At 47.4% G+C, this 23,352-nt stretch overlaps 1 protein-coding gene across 1 annotated transcript in view; it reads left to right on the forward strand.

Moving 5' to 3' along the window:
• Positions 1-819: 819 nt before the first annotated feature.
• Positions 820-23,352, forward strand: part of SYNE2 (spectrin repeat containing nuclear envelope protein 2) — a 161,075-nt gene continuing 138,542 nt past the window's right edge. Inside the window, exons 1-2 of the mRNA XM_088539613.1 lie at positions 820-880; positions 15,280-15,395. Of these exons, the coding sequence (XP_088395739.1) occupies positions 15,317-15,395 (79 nt within the window). The 5' untranslated portion in view covers positions 820-880; positions 15,280-15,316. The remainder of the gene's footprint in view (positions 881-15,279; positions 15,396-23,352) is intronic.

Genomic DNA, 23,352 nt, shown 5'->3' on the forward strand with positions numbered 1-23,352 from the left:
GCTCGTGCTCTGATCCTTGCCAAATGGGGGGATGCCTGGGATGGCTGCAGGAGGGGCCACGTGTCCCCTCTACCAGATCCGTGCAGAAGGTGCATGAGCTTCTGGGCCTCAGACCGGGATGAAGAGCCAGGCGAGCTGCAAGACAGGAGCAGGTGGCTCCTGGTTCTGCGGGAAGGGCTCCTTGGGCCCATGTGAGAGGTGGAGGGGAGCAGAGCACAGGGAGGAGCTGGACAGGGTGGCCATCACTTGCTTTTTATTTTTAATTGTGATCTGTTTGCATTAATATCTAGGTTTTAGTGATGATTAACACCAACTATTTCCAACACACCTCTTGACTCTTTCCAAAACACACCCACGTGCACAGGGCTTGTGGCATGGCTGGCCCTTTCCCAGGTTTGGGGCGAGCGGCACTGTCCTGTTCAGTGCTGGGAGGGAAAAGGCCGGGCAATCCCTACGGAAACCCACGGAGAAGGGCAAAGCTCTCGGTGCGCACAGCGAGGAGCGGGCGCGGAGCTGGACCCTGTCCCCTCGCTCTTGCTCCAGCCCTGAAGGGCGGCGGGGAAGTCTGCGGTGTCCGGCGGGGAACCGCTCTTGTTGGCGGGATCCTCTGGCTGCCAAAGTGGGAAAGGAGCCACGGCCGGAGGGAACGGCGAGAGGGCAGAGGAGGAGCGGGGAAGGCGGCCGCGGCCGCGGGGCCTCGCGGCGCCCCGGCGGGGCCGCTGGGCGCGGGGCGGAGCGGGGGCCGCGCCGCCTTCCCGGCCGGGGCGGGGAGCGGCCGCTCCCTCCCTCCCTCCTTCCCTCGCTTCCCGCCCCGCTCCCGTCCTGCCGCGCCGTTTCCCCGCCTGCTCCCGCCGCCGCCGATGCCCGGGCTGCCGCCGCGGTGAGTCTGCCCCGCGGGGCGCGGCGCTGCGCGGGCCGCGCGGCCTCCCCTCCCGCCCGCGCCAACTTGCGGCGCGGCCCGGCCCGGCCCGGCCGCGTCTTTGTGGCGGCGCCGCGGGGAGCGGCCGTGCGGGCGGGAAGCGGCTCTGGCCGCCGCCGCTGCCCCCGCCGCGGTACCTGCCGCTCTTTGTTGCCGCCGCCGCCTTTGTTCCCTCGGCGCCGCCTTCACCTTCGCCGCCCCCCGCCGCGGGGCTCCCCCGCGGGGAGATCCCTCCTCTCCCTCTTCTTCCTCCCTTTCCCAGCGGTTTCCCCCCTTCCCGAGCCCTTCGCCAGGGAGAGGCGCAAACAAAAGTGCCAAGCGGGCGCGCGGGCAGCACGGGAGTTCCCGCCGCGCGGGTCCCGGCGCTCCCGCCCCCGGCCGCTCCTCTCCCGCCGTCCGGGCGATGCGCAGCTCCACGGGAGCTGCTGGCCCACGGTGCCCCCCGGGGAGAGCAGCGCGTGGGACGGGGCAAGCGGCCGGCAAACTGCACGCAGGTGAGCGGCCGTCTGCAGGCTTGTCAGCCGGGGCGGCGGAGCTCCTTCCTTAGAGCCTTTATCTCTCCGGTTACGTATTTGGGAACCGATCCCGAATACTTACTCAGGGAAAGTTCCCACCGAAGCAGAAAGGAGTGTAACCAACTTACTGAAAAGTCCACAAGAGTCTTGGGCATTTCTTCAGTTACTTTATTATCAGTGCGAGGTCACTCCGGCTGCACCAGATAAAATGTTGCTTGCTGAAGCCTTTAACTTTATGTTCCAGGATACGTGGGCTACTTTCCCCTTTACTCTCCCTCTGTGCCAGCTTCCCCTCCTTCCATGTGTCAAGGACTCTCCACAACGCTCCTGCTTTCTCATACCAGTTTTTAGCACTGTGTTACCGCAGCCCATGGGATGCTGCGCGCCGAGACCTCGGCACTGACTCAGGTGCTGTGCAGGCACAGGTTTAGGGGAAGGCCCTCGCTCCTCTTTCTGGCTCCTTACTTAATTCCTCCCCCAACCCGCCAAGATTCATCTCTCCTCTCTTTGCCTGAGGGCTGTTGCAGGGTTTTGGAGGCAGAGCAGGTGCACACATCCCAAAGTGGTGCGAACAGAGGAAAAAGTTTAACATAGAGGTTTTCCTCTTGAGTACTTCTCAGAGCGGAGACTACATGGTCCTCATATCTCTTCTGCCTCACTTTGGGGGTTGCCCGAAGTCCCTGCTATCCTGTGCCCCTCTTCTTTCTGTCACTTATTCCTTTTCTTTTTCCCCAGTCTCAGCTTTCGGGGATGTCTCTCGCTGCCTGATGGGCAGACAAAGAGAGAGCTGCCGCGTGTAGGATGGTGGCCAAGCTACACGGCCATAGCTTGCTGGGTGCTTCTTGGCTGCTGCCTGGAATGGGATGCCTGGAAGAGGGTTGCGTGCCACCTCTGGCACCTGCAGAGCCACGTCCTGGCCTCCTAGCCTGTCTGCAGCTGTTCTGTGGCTCAGAGCAAGAGGCGCTGGCCAAGCTACACGGCCATAGCTTGCAGGGCATCAGTGGCTAATGGGCCAGGCCTAATTATCATTTCCAAAGGCCGAGCAGTGCGCGTACCGTTCATTGCGGTGGCAGGCAGCGGGGTTGTGAGAAGTCCCTGTTGGAAGGGACTGCTTCTGGAGCTCCTGTGGGGAAGGAAGGTGGGAAGAGCATCCGAGAGCTCCTGAAATGCCAAGGGACGCATGGGTGGTGCAGAAGGGAGCCTGCAGGGCTGTGCTGCTGAGGAAGCTGCTGGGCGCCGCAGCGCTTGGTGCGCTGCTGTGCCTGAGGCGTGTGCTGCCCTCGCGCTCCGCGCCCGTGCTCACAGTGCAGCAGCCCTGCCGCCCCAGAGCCAAGGATGGACCTGCAAGGGTTCGATCCTGCAAAATCTGTGTCTGTCTACTTGACAGGTTCCTTATCCCACTCACCAGCTTTTTCTTCATAAGTGTAGAACTGATGTTTCTTCTTATCTTCTTTGTAATGAATAATGATGAATGATAACAGCCTTTTGTCCTAGTTAACTATAAAAAACACATCAAAAGTTCCCTTATTTTAACAACAACTACGTTACAAATAGACCCCCAGGAAAGACGGTATCTGTCAGTGCCATGGATATCTTGCTGTATTAATTGAACTGAGCGTGGTTGTTTAAGAGGGGACAAAGGAATGGTTTTCTCTATTTCAATCTGCCCAAAATTTCCATTATAGCAAACGAGAAGTTCAGTTGGCTTTCTTAGCGCCATGCCAAGCCTGCAGCGGCACTGAGCTACTTGCTGTTATGTGTCAGGTTAAGCTGAGACACAATAAAGTAATTCAAGAAGTGGCATGCGTTACTGCCTGGTGATCTAATGGGCCGAAAATGCTTTATCTGCGTCGCTGTTAATTTTAAGTTTTGTGTTATAAGCAAAATGTAACAGAAGAATGATTGCTCACGTTTCCTTGATTGGCAATTTTTGCCGTGGACTGTTATGTTCTTCCTGCTAGCAGTTTCAGGGGAAAGCTGCCTCTCATGTTGACAACTTCTTTGCTTTAGGGGAAGACGGGCCACAGTTTAACCTTTTTCCTGCATTTGTTGTAAGCATCATAAAATCTCTTTGCAGTGATCAACTCCATAAGCAGTGAGTGTAACTTCATTGCGTGTCTGTGCTGTGTGAATACAGAAATGAATGAAATAAAAAATTCCAAAGAAGGCAGAAGCAGCACAGCTTGAAAGAGCAGGTATAAAGAGCCCCATTCATTTGGGTTTATCTGTAGCATAGGGATATGCCGTTTTCCATGAATCATCCCGTGACATCTGTTTGCAGCGATGTTTTCTTAGCAACTGCGGCTCTGTTTTAGATCTGGGCTCTCAATGGCGGGTTTTGTTTACAGAGAAATGAAGAGAGGATCCAAACTCCTACTAGCGAAGCTGAGCGCTTGGGCTGGCCAGCCCCATTTCTTGACTTCCCTGGGGCATAGTGAGCACCGGTTTTAAAAGTCTGCAAGCTGAGATGTTTTCTTATATATGCGCGAAGAGATGCCTATCTGCTGCTTACCACAACTAAAGTGTTTACCCAGTGTTACCTAGTCAGGTTGGGGGGAACCTCTTGGGTTGTAATTAGCTCTGTAATTCCTCATCTTGACGAAGATGAGCAATGTTTGCCATGATGCTTTCCTTAGGTTTCCTGCAGTTTTATTTTGAAGTGTTGTAGGTCTTTTAGAAGTTGGAGAGAACATCCTCTCTGCTCGCAGACTTGGAGAAATGCTGGAGTTGCAGACAGGGATTGTGACGGCCCACTCCTAGCAACGTACTTGTTTGGACAAGTTGCAGGATTAGTCGGTGGGATTATACGTGTGAAGTGTGGAGCACTGTATGAGTAACACCTTGGAACTGGCTCCATAAGATGTGATTAAAGGGAAGGTGACATTTCATATATCCCTCGCCTTATCTTCCTTTGCCCAAATCTCATTGCTGAGATCCTGTGCCGTGGAAGTGGAACATTGCAGTAATTGATGCAGAGGTGGCCACATGGGACCTGTGAGGTTGGGTTTATCTGGTTTTTCAAGCTGTGCTTTATAGGATCAATACCTGGATAAGGTCTGGAGGCATTTCTTCACCTGAGGTGGCTGCACTGGTCTTGACCATAAGTATTGGTTGGGTAGCGTGTCCATGGGAAGGACAGGCTGTGTTCAGCTCTGTGCGCCCTGGGCAGGACGTGCTGCTTCCCCAGGAGCAGCAGGAAATCAGGGCTACAGTAGCACAGATCCTGTGCCCGCTGGGCTATGAATCCAGAAAACAGAGTGGATGTTCCCCATAGTTCTGCTGGCCTTGGCTGGAACATGTGCTTGACTTCCAGGGTGGACTTGTGTCCTGTTGAGCAAACAGGGTGTCAGCAACAAGTGTCACTCTGAAGGACATGGGTATTCTGTATATTCCTGGAGGACGTGGGTATTCTATGCATTCTTCTCGGGATGGTGCCAAAGGTAGCAAGACCCTTGATGTGCTAGCGAGGCTATGGAGAAGACAGCCTCTGAGGAGCATCTAAATCATGGTCTTCACAGCAGGAGAGGAAAAATCATGGACTTCACAGCAGGAGAGGAAGACGTCTGCTTCTGTGGAGATGCTGAAGGACAGGGACAGAACAGGGAGTGGGGAGAAACGTATGTTTAGCTTAACCGAGGATGCAGCAAGGGAGACGCAGGTTGCACCAGGGAAAGGCCTGGTGCAGAAGGGCCCCTTATCTCCCACAGGAGGGGAAGTGGGGCAAAGTTTTGACTCCAGACGCAACGCCAGGCTCTGCGCTCTTGTGGGGAGGCATGTTTGCTTTCTGGCCTTCCTGCAGACTGCTGATAACTCTGCACACAATTCAGCCTCCCTGTCTGGCTCGGGACGCTTTTAAGGAGTCGCTAGCCCTGATTCAAACAGTCCTGAGTGGCCAGAGATTGGGGGAAAAAGAAAAGAATGATGTTAGTCTTTTGAGCCTTATGACTGCAAATTCTATCAAAGGAAGTGACAATTAACAGGGAAAACAAAGCGCTTACAATTGCTCTCATGAAAGTACAGGGAGGGGACAGAAATGTGGATTTTACAGGAGAAAAATTTCCTTAGGGAGTCTTACGGCTTGCTGGCTGCCAGGAGAAAGACAAGCAGTTGGTGAGTGATGAAGTGCAAAGGAGAAGCAGCGAGGGGAATGTGCTCCCGGACGCGTCTTGTTGGGCTACTGCAGAGAGCCCCTGTGCCTGGCCATAACGGGGCTGTAAAGACTGGAATTGAACAACTTCAGAAATGGCTCTTTTGTGCTAGTGGGAACTTTGTTTCATGTTGGGTGGGTTTGTGTTGATCTAAATGATGCAGGGAGAGAAGAGAGAGCTGCCCCTGTGGGATTGAGTCCCCAAAGAGGATGGTGAACAGTGTGTCCTGTTTCTTGGGAGCTCTCGTGTCATGGAGGTTTCATTTGGAGAATATTTTGTGAAAGCTGAAGCCTCACTGATGACATGGAGTTTCCCTAGCAGAACTAAGTCCTCTCATTAAGGCTAGTTGTATATTGTCTATCTGAAAGATGTTTCCAAAGGAGAATGGAAGCACAGGAAGGTGCTCGCAACCTCATGTCTCTGGCAGAGACACTGTCTTTCTCACTAACTTGGAAACCCAGGGGAATGCTTCTTCGTTTTCCTCCTTTCCTCCAACTTTAAAAGAGTGAGATTCGTCTCACCATGCTACAGAATAGCCATCTTCAGGAGGTCCAGGCTCCTTTAATAGTCGCTAGAAAGCGATGGGTGCTTCTAGACCATGATTCATGCACCCTGAACTGGACATCTAAAAATACATCAGACGAGCTGCCCTAAAAGCGCCTCTTTCTCTCCACTGCTTGTATGGAGCTCAAACTATGCGCCCAGAGGTAGGCATCTCTTGTAGCTGCTCAGTGTCAGGAGAGATGAATCCTAGCCAGAGTGTCTGATCCCCGGCACGGATGCCGGGAGGGCTCCCACTGCCTTCGTTCCTGCCGGCCGCAGTGAGCGAGCGGCCTGCCGGGTTGTGCTGTATAAAGTGGCGTTTCTGCAAACGGACATGCAGAGCTGCCCAGCTCAGCCCTTCCTCCTCCTCCTCTGGTCACGACGTCCAGCGAGGCTTTGACTGGGACCCGCAGGGAGAGATGACCTTCTGCTATAAATAAGAGGCCCAAGGGGATTTGCAGTGTGGCTTCTCCAAGGTCGCCCGTCAGGCTGGTGGCGGAGGTGGGAGCAGTGATGACGGCTGCAGGCTCCTCACGGTGCTGCCCGCGCACCCCGCGCTGCCCCGCGCTGACACTGCCCGCTTGGCGCTCACGGGTAGACCGTCCCCGGTAGGTGCTCGTCTCCTTTCAACCTCCTTTTCCACCTCCATCCGTGTTCTCCTTCCCTGCTCCCTTCTCTTCCCCAGCCCAGGCACACAGCAGAGCTCCTGGACGTTGGCCGGGCCACCGTGCATGCGCTCGACCCACAGCGCATGGTTAAACGTGGGAGGAGTAAATGTGCTTCCCTTCGTGCTGGCAGCGGCCTAGGGCAGCACGTATGATTATTTAATGATATGCAGATGTAATGTGGAAACCCTTTAAAGTGCCATATCTAAAACTTGCAGTGAGCCTCCCAGGTAGACCTGGGGGTGGTTTTGAGTTGCACAAAGAGCTGTAACTTGGTCTACTCTCAGCTCTTGCTGATGTAGATATGTAGGGGAATGAAAATATAAGAAGGCACTAACTCTTCTGGAAAAAGCCTAGCTTATCTGCACAGGTAAGCCAAGCAGGATAAGGATAATGTTTTTCCTGTGTGGAGAGCTAGTTTAGAGCAAAAAGACTCTTTTGCTGAGGTAGATAAGCTGTGTTTTTAGGAGGAGGGTTTGTTGAAGGAATTTGTAGCAGGGATCGGAAGCAGAGGCAAGTCCTGAGCGTAAAATGGATCCTGGGCACTCCTGATTTCAGCCAAACGCCAGCGTCTTCTCCTGTTCTCCCTGATGAAAGAGAGAATTTGACAGCAGCGGAATGAAAAGATCCCATTGCCTGAGCCAGGAGTTGATTCCTCAAGTTCTGCTCCAGGGATCCAAGGTTGAGCTCCATGAGGTGAAACAAATTGAAATTTGATCCCAGAGAGAACAAGTTGGGAGAGGAGGGGAAGAGCAAACTATTAAATAAAAGCTGGGAGAAAAGCCAGGCTACAAAAATAAACACTGAAGATCAATCCCAGGTATTTCCTGGTATTGTCAGCCGACTTTATCAACCAGTTGGACAGTAACAAATGGTTTCAAATTAGCAGGCTGGCAGGTTTAGGGGGACTTTTCTTGTTCTGTTTTGTTTTTAAGAGGAGTCAGATAAATTGTTTGGAATGTTGTTACAGGCGCAGAGCTGGGTGGGATGGTGGTGATGAAACACCCCGGGGACACGGAGAGCAGAGCTTGCTGTTGTAAAAGGGATGTGAGGGCAGAGCTGCCTTCGTTCTGCAACAGGAACGAAGCCTGAGTTTTCTTCCCAGTTCATTCCCAGGATTCCCATCTCGAGCTCGGGAGTCACTCTTAGCTGCTGCTTTTTGCACCCGTTGTCAGAAAAGCCAGTCTGCAATTGCGCCAAAAGCCAGCGCGGGAATTGCAAGGAAATTGAGGCATATCCTGTTCCAAGGGCTTGGCTTAGAGGTCACACGCCAAGCTACTGCTGGAGTTTCGTCCCGGATGGCGACTCTGAAAGCTGGGAAACACAGAGGAGCGCAGGGAAGCGAGGGGCCGTGTGTTGGGTCGGCTTGTGCGGCCGGTGCTTGACTCGACTTGTCCCGGAGCACCACCGTGCTCGCTGCTGCGGCTGCCTCTCGGCGAGGGACACGCGCGGGGCTCGCGGGCGTTTGTCCTGTTGTGTCTCCATCGTAAGAAATCCTGGTCATAGCAGGGAGCAGCCCAGCGGCTCTGGGATGCAGGTGCGGAGGAGAAGAGCGTAGCACCCTGCCCGTGCAAAAGGGGACGCGTGGGACCAGTAAGACACCCTTTATTCCCACCTCTTTCTGCTTTGGAGTCTTGCTTTGTCGATGTAACTCTTCTGTATAATAACAGTTTACTCGAATGGATTGCTGTTTAGCAGCTGTATTCTTTTCCTATACGCAATTTTCCACGTGCAATTTGGGCTTCTCTGGCAGCAGTGCTAATAAGAGCAAGAGGATTTGGCCTGGTGTCTAATGCACACAAAAAAAGTTCTTCTACAGCCTTGCAACAATGCTGTAAATTAGAGATTTAGGCTTATGTTAGGATTTTTTTTTTAAAGTGACTAGCTAATTGAAAGCAAAGAGGAAAACATTTTTATTTGTCCTAAAAAGAGTAAAGGAAGGTGCTTTACTTTACAGCACAGTGCTGAGAGGCCACTGAGTTATCCCAGGGGAGTTCTGGCTTGCGGAAGCAGAGTGTCCTGGATAATTAACGTGAGAGGTGACACTGCTGAAAGGCCCTTTTTTAAAGCACATAGGACAGAAAGATGTAGAAAGCAGACCCTCACCAGCATTTCTGAGGGAGGATTTTCAGCAAAAAAAATGTGTAAATGTAAAAATCTTACTCTTTGGAGATGCAGCCTTTCCAGGTTCGAGCTGAGGGGAAAAGCCATGGTTTGCACTGCTCAGGACTGAATGGGACATGCTTGAGAGAGATGCAGATGAGTTTGCAGCTGTGAGGCTAGGACTTATCATTTAAATTTGGGCAAGCTTCGCTGGCCATTGGCTTGGTGAATCTTTTGTGTTCTCCCTCTTGCTGGGTCAAACGGAGCAGCAAGCGCTGCTGGAGGGAGCCCCTAGCAGCAGGGATCCTTCTCCCTGCTATATTTAGGGATCAAAACAAGTTCATGATGGTTGCAGCAATGCTGCCAAAGCAGATAGGTCTAATGCGAGACATGCCCTTTCTCTGCTGCCTTCCAAATACGCGTCATGTTTCGCTTTCCTCCCTGCCCCGGCACCCGTCGTTGCACAACATCCCCACAGCCAAATGTCGTCCTGCTGTCTGCAAAGATTTTGCTCTGGAAGAACAAACTGCCCCTTCCAGCCGAAACTCCCGAGTTTGGAAGTTCACCACCATCCCTACCGGTCCTCTTTCTTAATTCTGCCCCCCCTAAAAACATGGCAGAGTTCTGCTCTTTAGAAAGATCTGTAGAGGTCCCTTCCAAGCTTAACCGTTCTGTGATACCTGTGATATTTCTGTCCAAGAGCAGTGTTGTGATTTAACTGAGAACTTTCATGCATGTGTTGCTTAGCTGAGGCTCACTCAGCAGAGCAGTGTGTTTGTGACCCGTCCCTTTCCTTCCTTTGGGGAGAAAGGGAATTAGGAGGGCAGTGGGAAGGAAAAAATGCATTCCTTCAAAGGCAGAATGTAACTGGGAGCCTGATTCTCATTAACATTGGGTCATTATTACAAAGTGGGTGTAATTATTATTTACTGCTGTTTTAAATACCTTTAGCATCATGTAAAGCCACTTCAGTGCTAATGGGAAGCTGCCTGTGAATGTCTATTAAGCAAGCAGGCAGGGAATTCCGGTTGCGATCCAAGGGAAGGAGAGGAACATTTGCAAATAAAAGGAAGAACGTCTGGAAATACCCTTGGTTAAAGTAGGCGGCGCGCTGGGCTTCGACAGTGCCCGTGTGAGAGTTAAAGTTGCTGCTCGCCGGCCGTTCCCTCCCCCTCGGCTTCCCGGCCGGAGCGCAGGAAGCGCCACGGAGGGACAGGGGAGCGGAGGGACGCGGGGAGCGGAGGGACGCGGGGAGCGGAGGGACGCGGCGAGCGAAGGGACGCAGGGAGCAGAGGGACGCAGGGAGCGCTGCTCTTCCGTGTTTCCCTGCAGCCTCTCCCATTACCCGCGGCAGCCGGGGAGCAGCGTGGCCAGTGAGGGCTGCGTGGGGCTACCTCGGCCTCCCCAGCCCTTGCCCATCTTATAGCAGCAGCTGTGATTTGCTTGGAGCTCTCCTGAGCAGTTTTTGCTTGTTTTAACGTTGTGGGCAGGCTTGGAGACCAGTTGGAAATGTGTGTTTTCCCCCACGTTACCAAGTGTGCTTCAATGTACTTGATTTATACACTGCCTTTTTGGTTGAGCACTCATACATGTGAGACAGGCTCTTATTTCGAGCACCAAAGGCAGTCCATATACATCTGTCATATGTGACATACACCTCGCGGGCCGGTTTTATGAACACAAGAGCAAAGCCTAGTGCCGTGAATAAAACAGCTGTGCCTGTTAACAACAGCATGGAGTTGATGCAGTTTTCAAACTGTGCAGTTGTACCAGCAGGAGTGATATAAATTACTGCCACAATAGAGAAAAGGTCAAGAAAGACACTTTTCTAGCCACTTTTTAAAATTGATAGTTTCAGTGCAAAGCTCTGTTGTCTTTCTGTGATGGGAAGTATTGCTGATGAGTAAATCAAAGGCAAGACGCGATGTTTTCTGGCCTTAAAAAGTGGTGTAGCTTTTGTATACTCATACGCTTGTCCTGGAATGTTTTCAAAATTATAAATAGATCCCTGGGAAGTCCCTGGATAAGAAAAAATGTGCTGTTGTTGGTTGTCATAAATAAACTAGCAGGAGCGGCCTTGGTCTTGCAGCTCTTCTTTGGGGGGTCCTTTCTGGTGCCTCATTTCACATGAATCAAGGCAGTCTCTCTGGCCATCTCTAGTTCTTGGTGGTCTGACACCTCCCTGGGCTCCTTTGAGTCCAGAATAGCCATTTCGAAGCTTTTCCCTTTCCATTCCTTCCTCTCCAGCACTGGATGCCGGCCTCGTTTGGCCCAGACAGTCCAGACCCTCCCTAGTGCTCTGCACTCTAAAACCACCTCCTAAAGGCCTGGCTGATACCCGGGTGATTGCTGGGGGGTATTAGGTAGGATCAGAAGGCTGTAGTCTGTCTTCCCTATCACCTTCAAAGTGCTGGAAGTACTGGAAGACCTTTTTACTTCTTCCAGAAAATGTGCTACTTGTGCTTACTGAATGATGACAGATATTTATTCTGTCACACAGAGAGAGCAAGTGAGGTCCAGAGGTGGGGGAAATGAGGCTAGATCTGTCATTGGTGCTGCTCTGATTTTTGCTACCTGAGGCTCAATGCTTCAGAGGGAAAAGCTCCCATGTTTGCATGGGGGCTCCTTCCAGCTGTAGACATTTTTACAGTCTGAGGCTGCCTGAAAAACCATGTTGTGAGCACTTCAAATCTGGAAGCGACGAACTTCAGCTCAGAGTAGGACCTCAAGCAGAGGGAGTGAATGTTTGAGCACAAAGATTTTGCAGAATGGATGCTTTAAACAGATCCTCCCCCCTACAAATCTTCATTCACCCGTGTGTTACTATGTAAAAGCACTGAAATCACTGCAAAGGAAATAGCGAGGAGGAAGCGTGTTCATCAGGGATGCGTGAACTGCTCAGACTTTAAGGGCACCCTGCTCAACTTAGAGAAAAACAGTTTACCAAAAAAAGTGCTTCTCTCTGAACGCAAAATAAACTGCAATCTTTGCTGATAATCAAAATGGCAAAGGGTCTTTGGTGATTCTTCATTACAAAGTCCTGTTTCCTTTTGCCTCCTTCACCAAAGATAAAAATCTGCTGCCTCTGCTCGTGATGTTGGTGCAGACTGAACACATAAGTAATAATAATCTCTTGCTAGGACCAGCCTTCAGTTTACACGCCAAGGCCCCTATGGAGGCAACACCACCGATGCAAAACGTGTTCCCACCCAAACAGGGAAAGCGGATGTGTCGCAGCATGCGCCTCCAAAGGCAAAATCAAAGCAGGGACTTCCTGAGGGTGCCCTGCAGCGCTCACCTGCCTGCAGCCAGCCTTGGCTGCAGGTCCCTGCTGCTTTTGGCCAAAAGGAGCACATTTGTGGGCTCTTTCTGTGCCATCCAGCTTTCCAAGATGGGCTCGTACAGAGGATCCTGTGGGCACCTCTGCACTGCCGCGCCGTGTCTGGGATGCAGGAGATGCCTGCAAGCTACCTGGGAACGGCGTCACCTGCGACAGACCGCAAGTCGTGCCAGCTCGTTTACCTTGCTTCCTAATTAGTGTGCACGCCTCCTTTGCTGAGCTACCCTTAAATGTTTAAGAAAGCCACGTGTTAGACTGCAGCGGTAATTATGTGCAGTAGTTTGAAAACAGCAGAGCCGCTATAGTGGGGAGTAACTGGGGAACTGCTGATGTTTTGCATGGTGGGATCTTGTTCCGTGCTTGAAGCAACTGAAAGACAAATCCGTGAGCTGCGCTACCCAGCTGTTAGATTAAGGCTACGAAGTCCTTGATAATGAATCCTGCAAATCCACCTGCAGCTTTTCCTTTTCTTTCTTCTGAGGCAAGACTGTATTTAGAAACATCCTGATTAAGAAGCGCATCTCTTAGGTCTCACTGATGATAAAATTGTGATAAAATCTTGTGAATTTGAACCTTGATTATTTATTTTTGGGCAGGTTTCTTGAGATTTCTGCTCTGTACCCTGCTCATAGGGTTTTCTATCTCTGTCAATGTGTGCCCCTGTCTCTTGAAAGGGGAGAAATGGTCAACTAGCAGCCCAGTAGTGAAAAGCTTTGAGTTTTGTAAGATAGGACCAGCTTCTCTTGAGAACTGAATCATTTCAGCTGTGTTTTAGGGAAGCCAGGTAGTCACAAATTTGTCCTTTTGGAAAGCACTGAAGGAAAGTGCTTCCCTTGGGTAGGATCTTCAAGGTGCTCCTCTCTTGCTTGGTGCCTCCCATGTCTAAGAAAGGATGAGTTAATGCAGCAGCCATGGTGCAAATCACTTAAAAGTTGATCAGAACAAATTGAATTCCAAGAAACAAATTGTTTGGAACAAGGTCCCAGCGTTCCTGGTGCTCTCTGTTTTTCTGTACAAAAAAGCTTATTCCCAAGTATGCATGTAAGTGCTTTGCTGTGCTGAGGCCAAACTCTCCAAAAAGATGGCGAGACAAAAGCATTTTCTGTATCTTAGGTTTTAGCAGTGGCATCGTGTCGTCTGAAAGCGTTTTATTTCTTTTCAGCACTATAGGTTGTATTTCGTGGTTGTCCAGCATTTCCTGGAGCTGCCGGCTTTGGCTTAGCTTATACCACAAAAGAATCAACTTAAAAACCAAGCAGAAAAGACGATAGATCTTAGAGCCTACAGAAAGCATTACTAAGAGTTTTATCAGTATTCTGACAGCCGCAGACTCTTTAGAGGTGGCTGTAAAATAGTTACATGTAATATGCTGTATTCAAATGCAGATCTGGAGGGTCAAAGGAACTATCTTATTGTCACTGTAATCCTTGTGCAGATAATCTTGTACCTTTTAAAGAATACTAATCCTTGCAGGAACGTCCTCTGAAAATGCGAGCTCTCCCTTTCCACGCATGTGGAGCTCTCTGTTGGGGAAGGACAGGGACAGGTGGCAGCTGGGAAACAGCCTTGCAGCATGGGATCACAAAAGGAGGGTTTCAGGAAAGTGGTAGAGCCAAATATTTAGAAATCTTCTGATCTTCAGCCTAACCTCATGCATCATTTTGCCCTCCTAAGTCCTTGGGTTCCTTGCAGTTACACTGAGTACTCACTGGAGCCACTGACCTTGATGCTTTAGACTTATAGAGTCATATCTGTTTCTCCCCAAATACCTGGACTGTGCCATGTTAACGTTTTATTTTTCTTTTTACTTTGTCGTCTATGTATCCTTGCTCTCCATCTGTAAAATGTGGGCAATAACCCCTCATCTGTAGATGCTGTGAAAGTAAATTGTAACTTGATTGATGTTTGTGAAGCACTCAGATGCTGTGGGGATGAGAGCCATAGAAATCTTGGGAGGAACTTAATAATCCTGTCATCAGAGCAGCTCCTGAATGAAGCACAAGGACACACATTGTTCAGGGGGCCGAAAACAACGCATTGAGTGGGTCCTCATTAAACAAGTGCTGTCCGTTCTGTGTGCTGAGTGAGGAAAAATAGGGTATAATGGAGAAAATAAAGGTGGCATCGTGATTCATCTGCACATAGGGACTGAATGAAAATGTCATTGGCATCTTCAGTGTTGGGTTCCATTACTCATTTATTCACCACATTTATTTTAACATATACTGGGGTGGATGAATTATTAATATCCAGTGTCTGCATCCTAGTACTTTTGATGACAAGGTTACAGTTATTTAGGTCACAGAGCTTGGTTAAGGGGAGCCCTTATTTAATTTTCAGCTTCAGTTACTTTTGAACTTGCTTAATTTTTATGTTCTTGATAAAAATGAGTTTCAGTCTCTGAAGCTCTTTTTTTTTTCCCCTTACAATGGCAGATTAAACAATATTGCCACTGCAGTAACAGAAACATTGATATACTTTTAAGAAGGACTCAGCGTATCATTCCCTCAAATTGCATTAGCAATGGGGGAGGTATCCAGGGAAAGGAAAATGGAGGAGCTGGGAAATGAAACCCCTGCATGGGGGATGAGGAGTAACTGAGGTACCAGGCAGAAACAGAAGCTGAGATTATTTTTTTACGTTAACTGCTACATTTTTGTTTCTCATTAATCTTTGCAGATTTGGCTTTAATTGTTTCCATTCAGGAACAATTATCCGGGCAGGAAGAGAAATCTCTAAAGTACAAAGAGGTGAAGAAAGTCTTGGAGATGTGACAGTAACAAATTTGCAGAAGGCACCGTGAGCTTTTTCCCCACTTTCTATAAGAAAGCAACTGTGTCTGAAATTTCCTGATCCTAGCACTTTGTCACGCCATGGACAAAGCTGTGGTCCATGCACTAGTCATTGTCACTTGGTTCAGGATGAGCTAAGGAAACATCCTAACAGGAGGGAAAGACCCCAAACCTGCCTCCGTGTGCTCTTTAACATCTTTCATTGCATCATTTTGAAACCCAAATTGTACTGATGTTCTTCTCTTTTGTTTCAGCTTGGAAATTGATTGAAGACTCTCCGTAAGATTTATTATGGCATCAAATCTGTCATCTCCCTCAACAGAGGAGCAGGCTTCCTCTGAGATAGATGATCTCCATCTATCACTGCAAGGTAAGCTATTGCCATTTCATGTGCTTTTTTCATATGATTTATGGCAAAAATAGATGGCTGAGGGCAAGTTTGAATGAAATTCTGAAAAAAAAAACAGTTAAAACTAGCACTACAGTCATTGTTGTTGGTTCATATCTGTGTTTTCCTGCTGATGTTTCGTTTTTTTCATAAGTGACTTTTCAGCAGCCAAATGAAAGACAACAGATCTCTTGGTGCCTCCTTCAGTTTTTTCAGAGCTGTTGCCTTTCTTGGTGCAGATGTACTCACTGTTACTTAAGTCTTCTTCCCCAGAATACATGTTATGTAAACTCTTTTCAAGGAAACTTTTTTCCCCGGTATGCTGACTGCTTTTTCAGATGGACTATTCCATCTTATTGAAGCTACTAGCTGCAGTACTTAGGTTACGTTATTTTTTATATCCTGCACATGTAGAAAGACACCTTGTGCCCTAAACAAGTAGAAAATCTTTGTGACTTTTAAGCAAAGTTGTTAACAGTCAAAGTCTTTCACCTTACTTGCAAAGAGTGATACCTTATGAACTGAGCATTGATTTTCAGTTGTTCCATTTTAATGGCAGTTAAGTGTTTATCAATGCATCAGAGTTGGCCTTTCAGCCTTTCTAGAGTTTCCTTAATCATATGTTGAGTTTTTTTCAATAAATTTTTTCCTGGATGAGTGATTTGCCTCTAAACATGTTCATGAAAAAATGTAGGGAGGCTTCATCAAGGAGCCTAGTGCAGGCAGCAGAGCTAACAGCGCTGGAAAGCTCATCCCTGATGTGCTTGGCGCCTGGTTATTTTAGGATGGATGGGCTAAGCCATAGTGCTAGAGAGCTTTTTCCTTCTCGATCGCTTATGATGAAGTTCCTTTGTTGCTTATTTGAGAAAAAAAAATGTTTAAACGAGAGAGTGCAAAAAATATTCTGCCAAGACACTTTTGCAATCCTGACTTGCACTAATATTGTCATTGAAGCCGTGTTCTTTTATGAGCAAGTGCTAACAGTGATCTGAGGCCAAACTAATAGCGAGTTTTCTTCCATTTTGCTTCAGTATTAGGCTTTCAGGAGAGCAAAAAAAAATCTCCCAACAGGCATGAGTTAGTGGGAACATTGCACCGAGCCCGGCTTGTCCAGGGCACTGCCCCAGTGTCAGACTCGGCCTGGGGGTTGATTTTGGCTTTAGTACAAAGGCTGAGGGGGCTATTGCCATAAAATGGGTTTGGAAAACATGGTCTGCCCTTAGGGGTGCTAACATTCAAATAACTACATGATATCAAATAACTACATAATATTTCTGTGCTGTAATAGTTTGGGCTTCTGCCTTACGCTGAAATGAATACAGTGCAAGCGTGTCTCCAAACTATGTGTGTCGTAACTGTTTGCAAAGCACCCAGAGAGGTCTCCTGCAAGCAGCACAAGCCATTTTTATAAGGACTGAGTGTAATGGAAGAGGCAGATGTGCTCCAAGTATTGAATTGCAGCACTGTAGTATCTGCTCTGGGGCGAAGCGGACGGACAAGCGGCAGCAGAGCTGTGATGTAGCACTGAAGGCACATTCCCTGACGTGACATATAGAAACCATTAGTAAATCTACCAGGAGATCTGTGGTAGCAAAGGTCCAATGAGAAGAACTAGGTCACTCCAGGAAAGGGTTACATTTTTTGGTGTTTTTTTTTTCAGTAATAGGACTCCTGAGGTGTGATTTGCACAGCAGCCAGACACTTGTATTGCTTCAAGTCTTGAAGCTGACCTGGAGAAATTATGGAGAAAAGTCAGATCAAAGAATAGCTGCTTATCACTTTGAGGAAATCAGTTCATTTTTGGGGTGACTAACTAGGCATAGAAAACTTATTATGATCTGCTTTTCAGACGGTTAAATCATAACCTTAAAGTATATGTCCAGCCTTGGATAATACACCATTTTTAATAGGAGATAAGTGTAAATATTTGGTACTGAAGAAGAAAACAGGAGTGAGATCTAGTTGGGATTGCTTGGATTTTGTTCTGCTTTTAATTTATTTGTGATCCAATCTTTTGTTATTCCTGAAAGGCATCCAGGGACGTTACGGCAGTTGTCTAATCTGGTTACACAGGACAAGATCTATTGCACGTGCTAGTCGTTTTTGTCCATTATGGGATTATATGCCAAAAAAAAGGTAACCAAACCAGCTGCTTTTCCACTGCGTGTAAAAGTAAACTCTTGGTTTAATAAGATTTGGCTGTGATTTAAGTTATAAACTTCTGTGAAGCAGATTGTTAGTAGTTTTGGGAGGAATGGTAAGAAAAGAGGGGAAGAAGATCCTTTAATAACAAAAGAGGTTAATTCTCGGCTGTAATTATTATACAAACTCTATTAAATCAATGCCAGGTTGTTAATGTTGTAATGTAATTAACATATTTGTAGAATATATGCAGTTGTATGTATGTACAACACAACTGCTTTCATATTTTCATAGACCGTCATAGGATTTTAGTAGGGACATGGTAACTTCACTTAGAAATGTTCAGCTGAACAGATGGGGTAAACCCCCCCCCAAAAAAAAGTAACTTTATTCTCAGTGAAAGAGGCAGAAAGTGCCTTTTTCTTTGAAGCTAAATTATATTTTAAGCAGAATTAATGAAGCTTGAACATGAAAGCAGCATGGTTTCTAGTGTTGCCATCTCTAGACATTTCCAAATGATGAAGGTTGTCACAAAACCGTGAGACTGAAAAAAACCTGCAAGAATAGAAACCCTTGTATGTGTCTCTTCCTTGATTTGTATGTTGCTGTTTAGCCTTTTCCAGTAGAAAGCTGATCAAGCTGATTTCCAGAAGCAAGCTGATTTCCAGAATCAGTAATCAAGCTGATTTCCAGAAGCAAGAGCAAATAGTTGCTTCTCCCACCCCAAGAAATTTGAAATAGTTGTAAAATTGCAACATTGGGACTTGGAGCCCCTCTTTTCTCATCCTTTTTCTTTTGCTCTTCTCTCCCCCAAACATTGGAATGAAATTTAATGAGGAAAAATACAAACTTTAGTTGTGTCCTTGCCTTTCTGTTTCCTCCTTCCTTCCAGTTTTCTGGTGCAGCATGTCCTGGAGCTGCTGCAAAGCTGTTTTGTGTCCCTGCACAGCGCAGGCAGAACGCCTGGAGCTGGACCTACTGGGACACATCCTATGGGAAGTATTTAAGGGAAGGGTATCTCCTGCTGGGCAGGCTCCAAACCTTTTGCTGAACACAGGATGCTCTTTCTTGTGGTCTTTTGACCCTCTGAAACACAAAGTCTCTTTGCTCTGCAGAGATTTGCCCTAGTTTGCTATAGGGGAGCAGGCAGGAGCTCCATGCCCAGAGCGTGGTGCGGACAGGGTGGATAGAGGGGAATAACATGCCTTGCTGCAACTCCATAACATCTTCCCGGTGCAGAGGGGTCCAACGTGGCACATGGCTTTGAGTGCAAGACACAAAGGGGCCAAAATTGTTTTCAGCTACCTGAGATGAGAAGCCACGTGCGATGCTTTGACAGAAGAAGGTCTTTGTGGTGAGCGCTCTGAGCCGTGCGGGGCCCCGCGTGCGTGCCGGGGAGCAGCAGCGCGGTGAGCAGCGAGGGCTGCGGGCGGCCCCTTGCAAATGAGTGGCTGCTGCTCCAGGAACTGCAGGAGATTTGTCGTGCTCTGGAGCAGGAGGTAGTTTCTGTGAAATCTGCTTCCCTGTGGGGTGTTCCCAGCCTTCACCTTCCCTCTCCCACACAAATCCTTCCCCCTGCCCTCCCGAGGCAGTAAATGGACAAAAGCTGTGGTCTTGCCCAAGAGCAGAATTTTCTATTTTCTTTCTCTACTTGCTGAGATATTTCAGGCATAGAAGCATGTTCTTGGCTCTCAGTCTGGGTCGTGTATTTGTTTTCTTTTTTTGACATTTAATTAATTTCAGGGGTCATAACTTGCTGGCTCTGCTCATTGACCTATATGCATATTGCTGTTTACTGGTAATCCAAAGGACAATAGCATAAAAGCCTGGCAGCTCATACTATTTTTGAAGAGTGCTTAATGATAACAATTAAGTATGCTACTTGATGCAGTTGTATCTCATCTTTATGAATGATCAAAAACATATTTTCTCTTCAACTGACATTGAAAATGTGGTGATATATACTGCTGGATTTCGTTGTGCAGCTTGTACTAGATTGCCCTCGTCTCCAAGTAATTGACTTAAGGGAGGATATCTCTCTGAGACACACTTAATTCTTGCAGAGGTCAGGGGGACGAGTAACTCTCACCCAACAGTCTCCTGCCTTCCAGCTGTTTGCCTCATCTGTTGAGGCTGGTATTTTATTACAGCTACAGATTTTATTTTATTTTATTTTATTTTATTTTATTTTATTTTATTTTATTTTATTTTATTTTATTTTATTTTATTTTATTTTATTTTATTTTATTTTATTTCATTTTATTTTTATTTTTATTTTATTTTTTATTTTTTAAATCAAAATGGTCCAAAAAGTCTGTTCAATGCTTATTATGATATTCAAGGTGATTTTACAAGTGGGAAAGCTCCCACGAGCATACCTGCACTGCAATTTATGCCCTGTTTATGCTACACAGCCGAGTTGTCCATGTGCCTGTCATGTAACCGCACGCGGCTCCCTGGCATGTGACGAGTGCGGTGGAACTTGAGGTGGACGATACATGAGCCTGGCCATAAGAAAAGATCACTCGTGGGTATTTTTGTCTCAGCTTGTCATGCCTAATGGAAAAAAAAAAGAGATCTTCTCATGGGTAAAACATTCACACAAGTAGATAAACTTCAATTTGTTAAGGACATTATTAGGTGCTTCACTAGTTAAAAACTGGCATTAAAATGACTAAGGAGTGGATCACTTCTGAGGCAGCAGGGTAGGACACTAAAGGTCACTTGTGTTCAAGGCCCTGCTCTGTCATGATTTTCTTTAAAGTGTTAAGAGTAGCTACTTAAGCTCTTATCTTTAAAGGTATGTTGATAGCTAAATGATGTGGTTTAGTATCTTTAAGAACTTAACCTGAAACCACTGCCTGTGCCCTGAATGCCTCATTTCTGTGCAACTCTGACAATAAATATAGCAACTGATTCTGCGCTGCTCCAGGATACTGGCAATGAGCAGAGTAAAGGTATTTAAGGAAACCACTAAAGCAAAACTTAGGATTGCCTTGAATAGGATTCCTGGCAAATTGGTAAATTGGAGAATTTGCCTGTGAAAGGAAGGGGAGGTTGAAAGGAGATAGCGTAGGAGAATTCCCACATGCTTCCTAGATGCAGCAGTAGATAACCCGTTAATTTTCATGCAGCTTTTGGAACTGCCAAGATCCATCGCTGTAGCAATTTTTTCATCGCCTCCATTGAGTTTTGGAAAAACTTCTGATTCTTGACAAAAATATTGTGTTTATTTTTAATTGCTTAGTACCCTGTTGCCGAACATAAATACTGGAAATATCCCCACTTTCCTGTCTGCTGTAAATGAAAACGATGCTAATGGGTGGAAGGGAAGGGACTATAAAGGGCTAACTGATGAATTCCTCACCCTGTCCCTCGGTCAGCAGATCCATAAGAGTCCTCTGACAGTTCCTATAATTTGCCGCAGGTACCTACTTGGTGTTTCAGGTCATACTAGGAGTGCTCTTTTGAAGGAGACCTCCCAGTTACCCTCCTATCTTCATGTACTGGAGGTAATTCCTTCTGTTGAAAAAGAGCTGGGGAGATGACAGACAGACCTGTGCTCATTGATTTAAAATTATAGCTAAGGGTTAAAAAGGAGAGTAATTTCAACTCTAGCTTTTCTGTATTCCTGTTAATGAATGATCAAAACCTCAGTAGGCTACTGCAGTCCCTGCTACAACTTGCGTCGTGTCCCCGTGCTTTAGGTCATAATGATTAGTCTATTTTTTCCTACATGCTGATTGCTCATTACTGGTTAAAACTGTGATTGTCCAGCAGTGTCTATTGATTTTCAGCCAGCCTACGTGTTATGCTCATCCTATCTGCTATTCCCCACTAAAGAGGTTAATCTAAAGATTGATTTTGAAAAACAGGATGAAATGTGGCACATTTCAGGTATTTTCAGATTAGGAGGTTCTTATTATATTCCCTCATATCCCCTTTCTGCCTTGGTGAATTTTCATCCGAAGTGAAGGAAACTTTATCAGCTTTTTTAAAAATTTTATTTTTTTTAAATTCTGAGTCAGTTACATTTTGAAAACTAGGACAGGATAAAACCAAGGTCGCTTGGAGTCCTACAAAAAGGCCTCACAAAGAATCCATTCATCCTCATAATAATAAAAATCCGTATTAATTAACCACATGATAGATAGAAGAATTTGAGAGCGTAATTAAATCACTGGAGCCTCCAAGCAGCAGCGTCGGGGGAGCTGGGAGGGAAAGACCCACAGCCTGAAAACTGAAAAACAACTGTCCATCCTTGTGCCAGCAACACACGTGTAACAAGAGCTGTGGGCTGTGTGGCCTGGATTTAAACGGACTGACTGCTGCACCACAGTTTGGAGAGGTATTGGTAGGCGCAGCGTGGTGTATTGATTCACGGGGAGACTTTTTTTTTTTTTTTTTAATTTGGATATGAAATAAGGCAGACTGAGGCTGCCTCCAAACCAGCTACGTGGTCAGTAGCTCAGGCAGAGCTGGGTGTGCGCCAGGGTACCCCGCCTCGTACTGTGATCCTGCCCCACAGTTCGTGCGAGCGAACGCTATGCTGGCTGCTTTGGCACGTTAATACATAGAGAATCAATGAAAAGCGGAATAGATGTCCTCATTTTAGTCGGTCTGTAAGCAGCTGCAAAGCAAGTTCTCCAGAGCGGAAGCGATGGCGGCTGTTTGATAAGAGCTCGGTCTGGAAGAGTTGCTGGATTCAGGTGAGGTGGTTAATATTTGCTTTCCGTGCTAACTTTACGTGCTGCTTCTTTCCGTGTGCTAGCAATACCCGCCTTGCCCGCGCGATAAAACTGAGCCTGGCGGCTCAGCAATGTTTTGTTAGTGACTGGGAACGGCTGCTGGACGGATGTTCAACCACAGGGTGCGGCTTGGTCCAGTGAGGACATGAAGGCAGTATCTCCATGCTAGTTATGCCCTCCTTGTGTGAGTTGGGCTTGTGCCTTGTCTGGGTGGCTGTGACGACTTCCAGGACCTTTTGGATTGTGGTGTTTGATGTGCTGAACGTGACAGATCATACTTTGTCAAGTATGGCGATTTTTTAGAAATAAGAGAGTTTAACAAATCTGGAAGTATAGGAAAGCTGGAAATATAGGCATAGGCTGTTCACGCTCCTTCAGGAATAGACAGGAACAGAGAAAAGGTTTGATAGCTACACAGTGCAAAGCAATCCTGGATGCATGTAACATGGATATATTTCTTGTAGCTCACTTGCCAGGTTGAAGCAAAGGAGGTCTTGGTGTTGGTTGGGGTGGTTGGGAGAAAGGGGCTGTGGTCTTTCTAAGCAGCTCCCAATGCTCAGAGAGCAAGTTTACACATAGCAAAGCATAACTGACCCAGTGCAGACCAGGACTGGAGTCTGTGCCCGCTGAATTCCCTGCGCTTAATAAAGCATGGGCCATTTTTCTGTGAGTGACATTTCATTTTTATGAGCAATAAGGGATTCTATTTTATCCTCCCAAAGGGCTTGATATTTTTGCTACCTTTCATCCAGCCTACAAAAATACGCCTATCATCGTGTAGTTTTGCATTTGCCTTATGATGTCAAACTTTGTGTTAATCTTTTGTGCAGGAGCATTCTGTCACTTCTACCGCATCCCCGAATTTGTTTGTTCTCACAAGCTGACTAGCTCTTTGGAGTCCTGCTTCAGCCCCTTCCCTGTTGCGGGAGGTTTTACCCTTGGCTTTTTGCCCTCCACCTCTTTCTCTCCTGCACCCATGCACCCTGCTGCACTGTTGCCACCACTGCTATGACTTCTCCTTCTGTATCCCTGCCGGGTGCTCCTCAGAG

The sequence above is a fragment of the Tinamus guttatus genome, unplaced genomic scaffold, assembly GCF_059628265.1.
Source record: "Tinamus guttatus ecotype Peru unplaced genomic scaffold, ASM5962826v1 Tinamus_guttatus_pri_ptg000048l, whole genome shotgun sequence".
NCBI lineage: Eukaryota > Metazoa > Chordata > Aves > Tinamiformes > Tinamidae > Tinamus > Tinamus guttatus.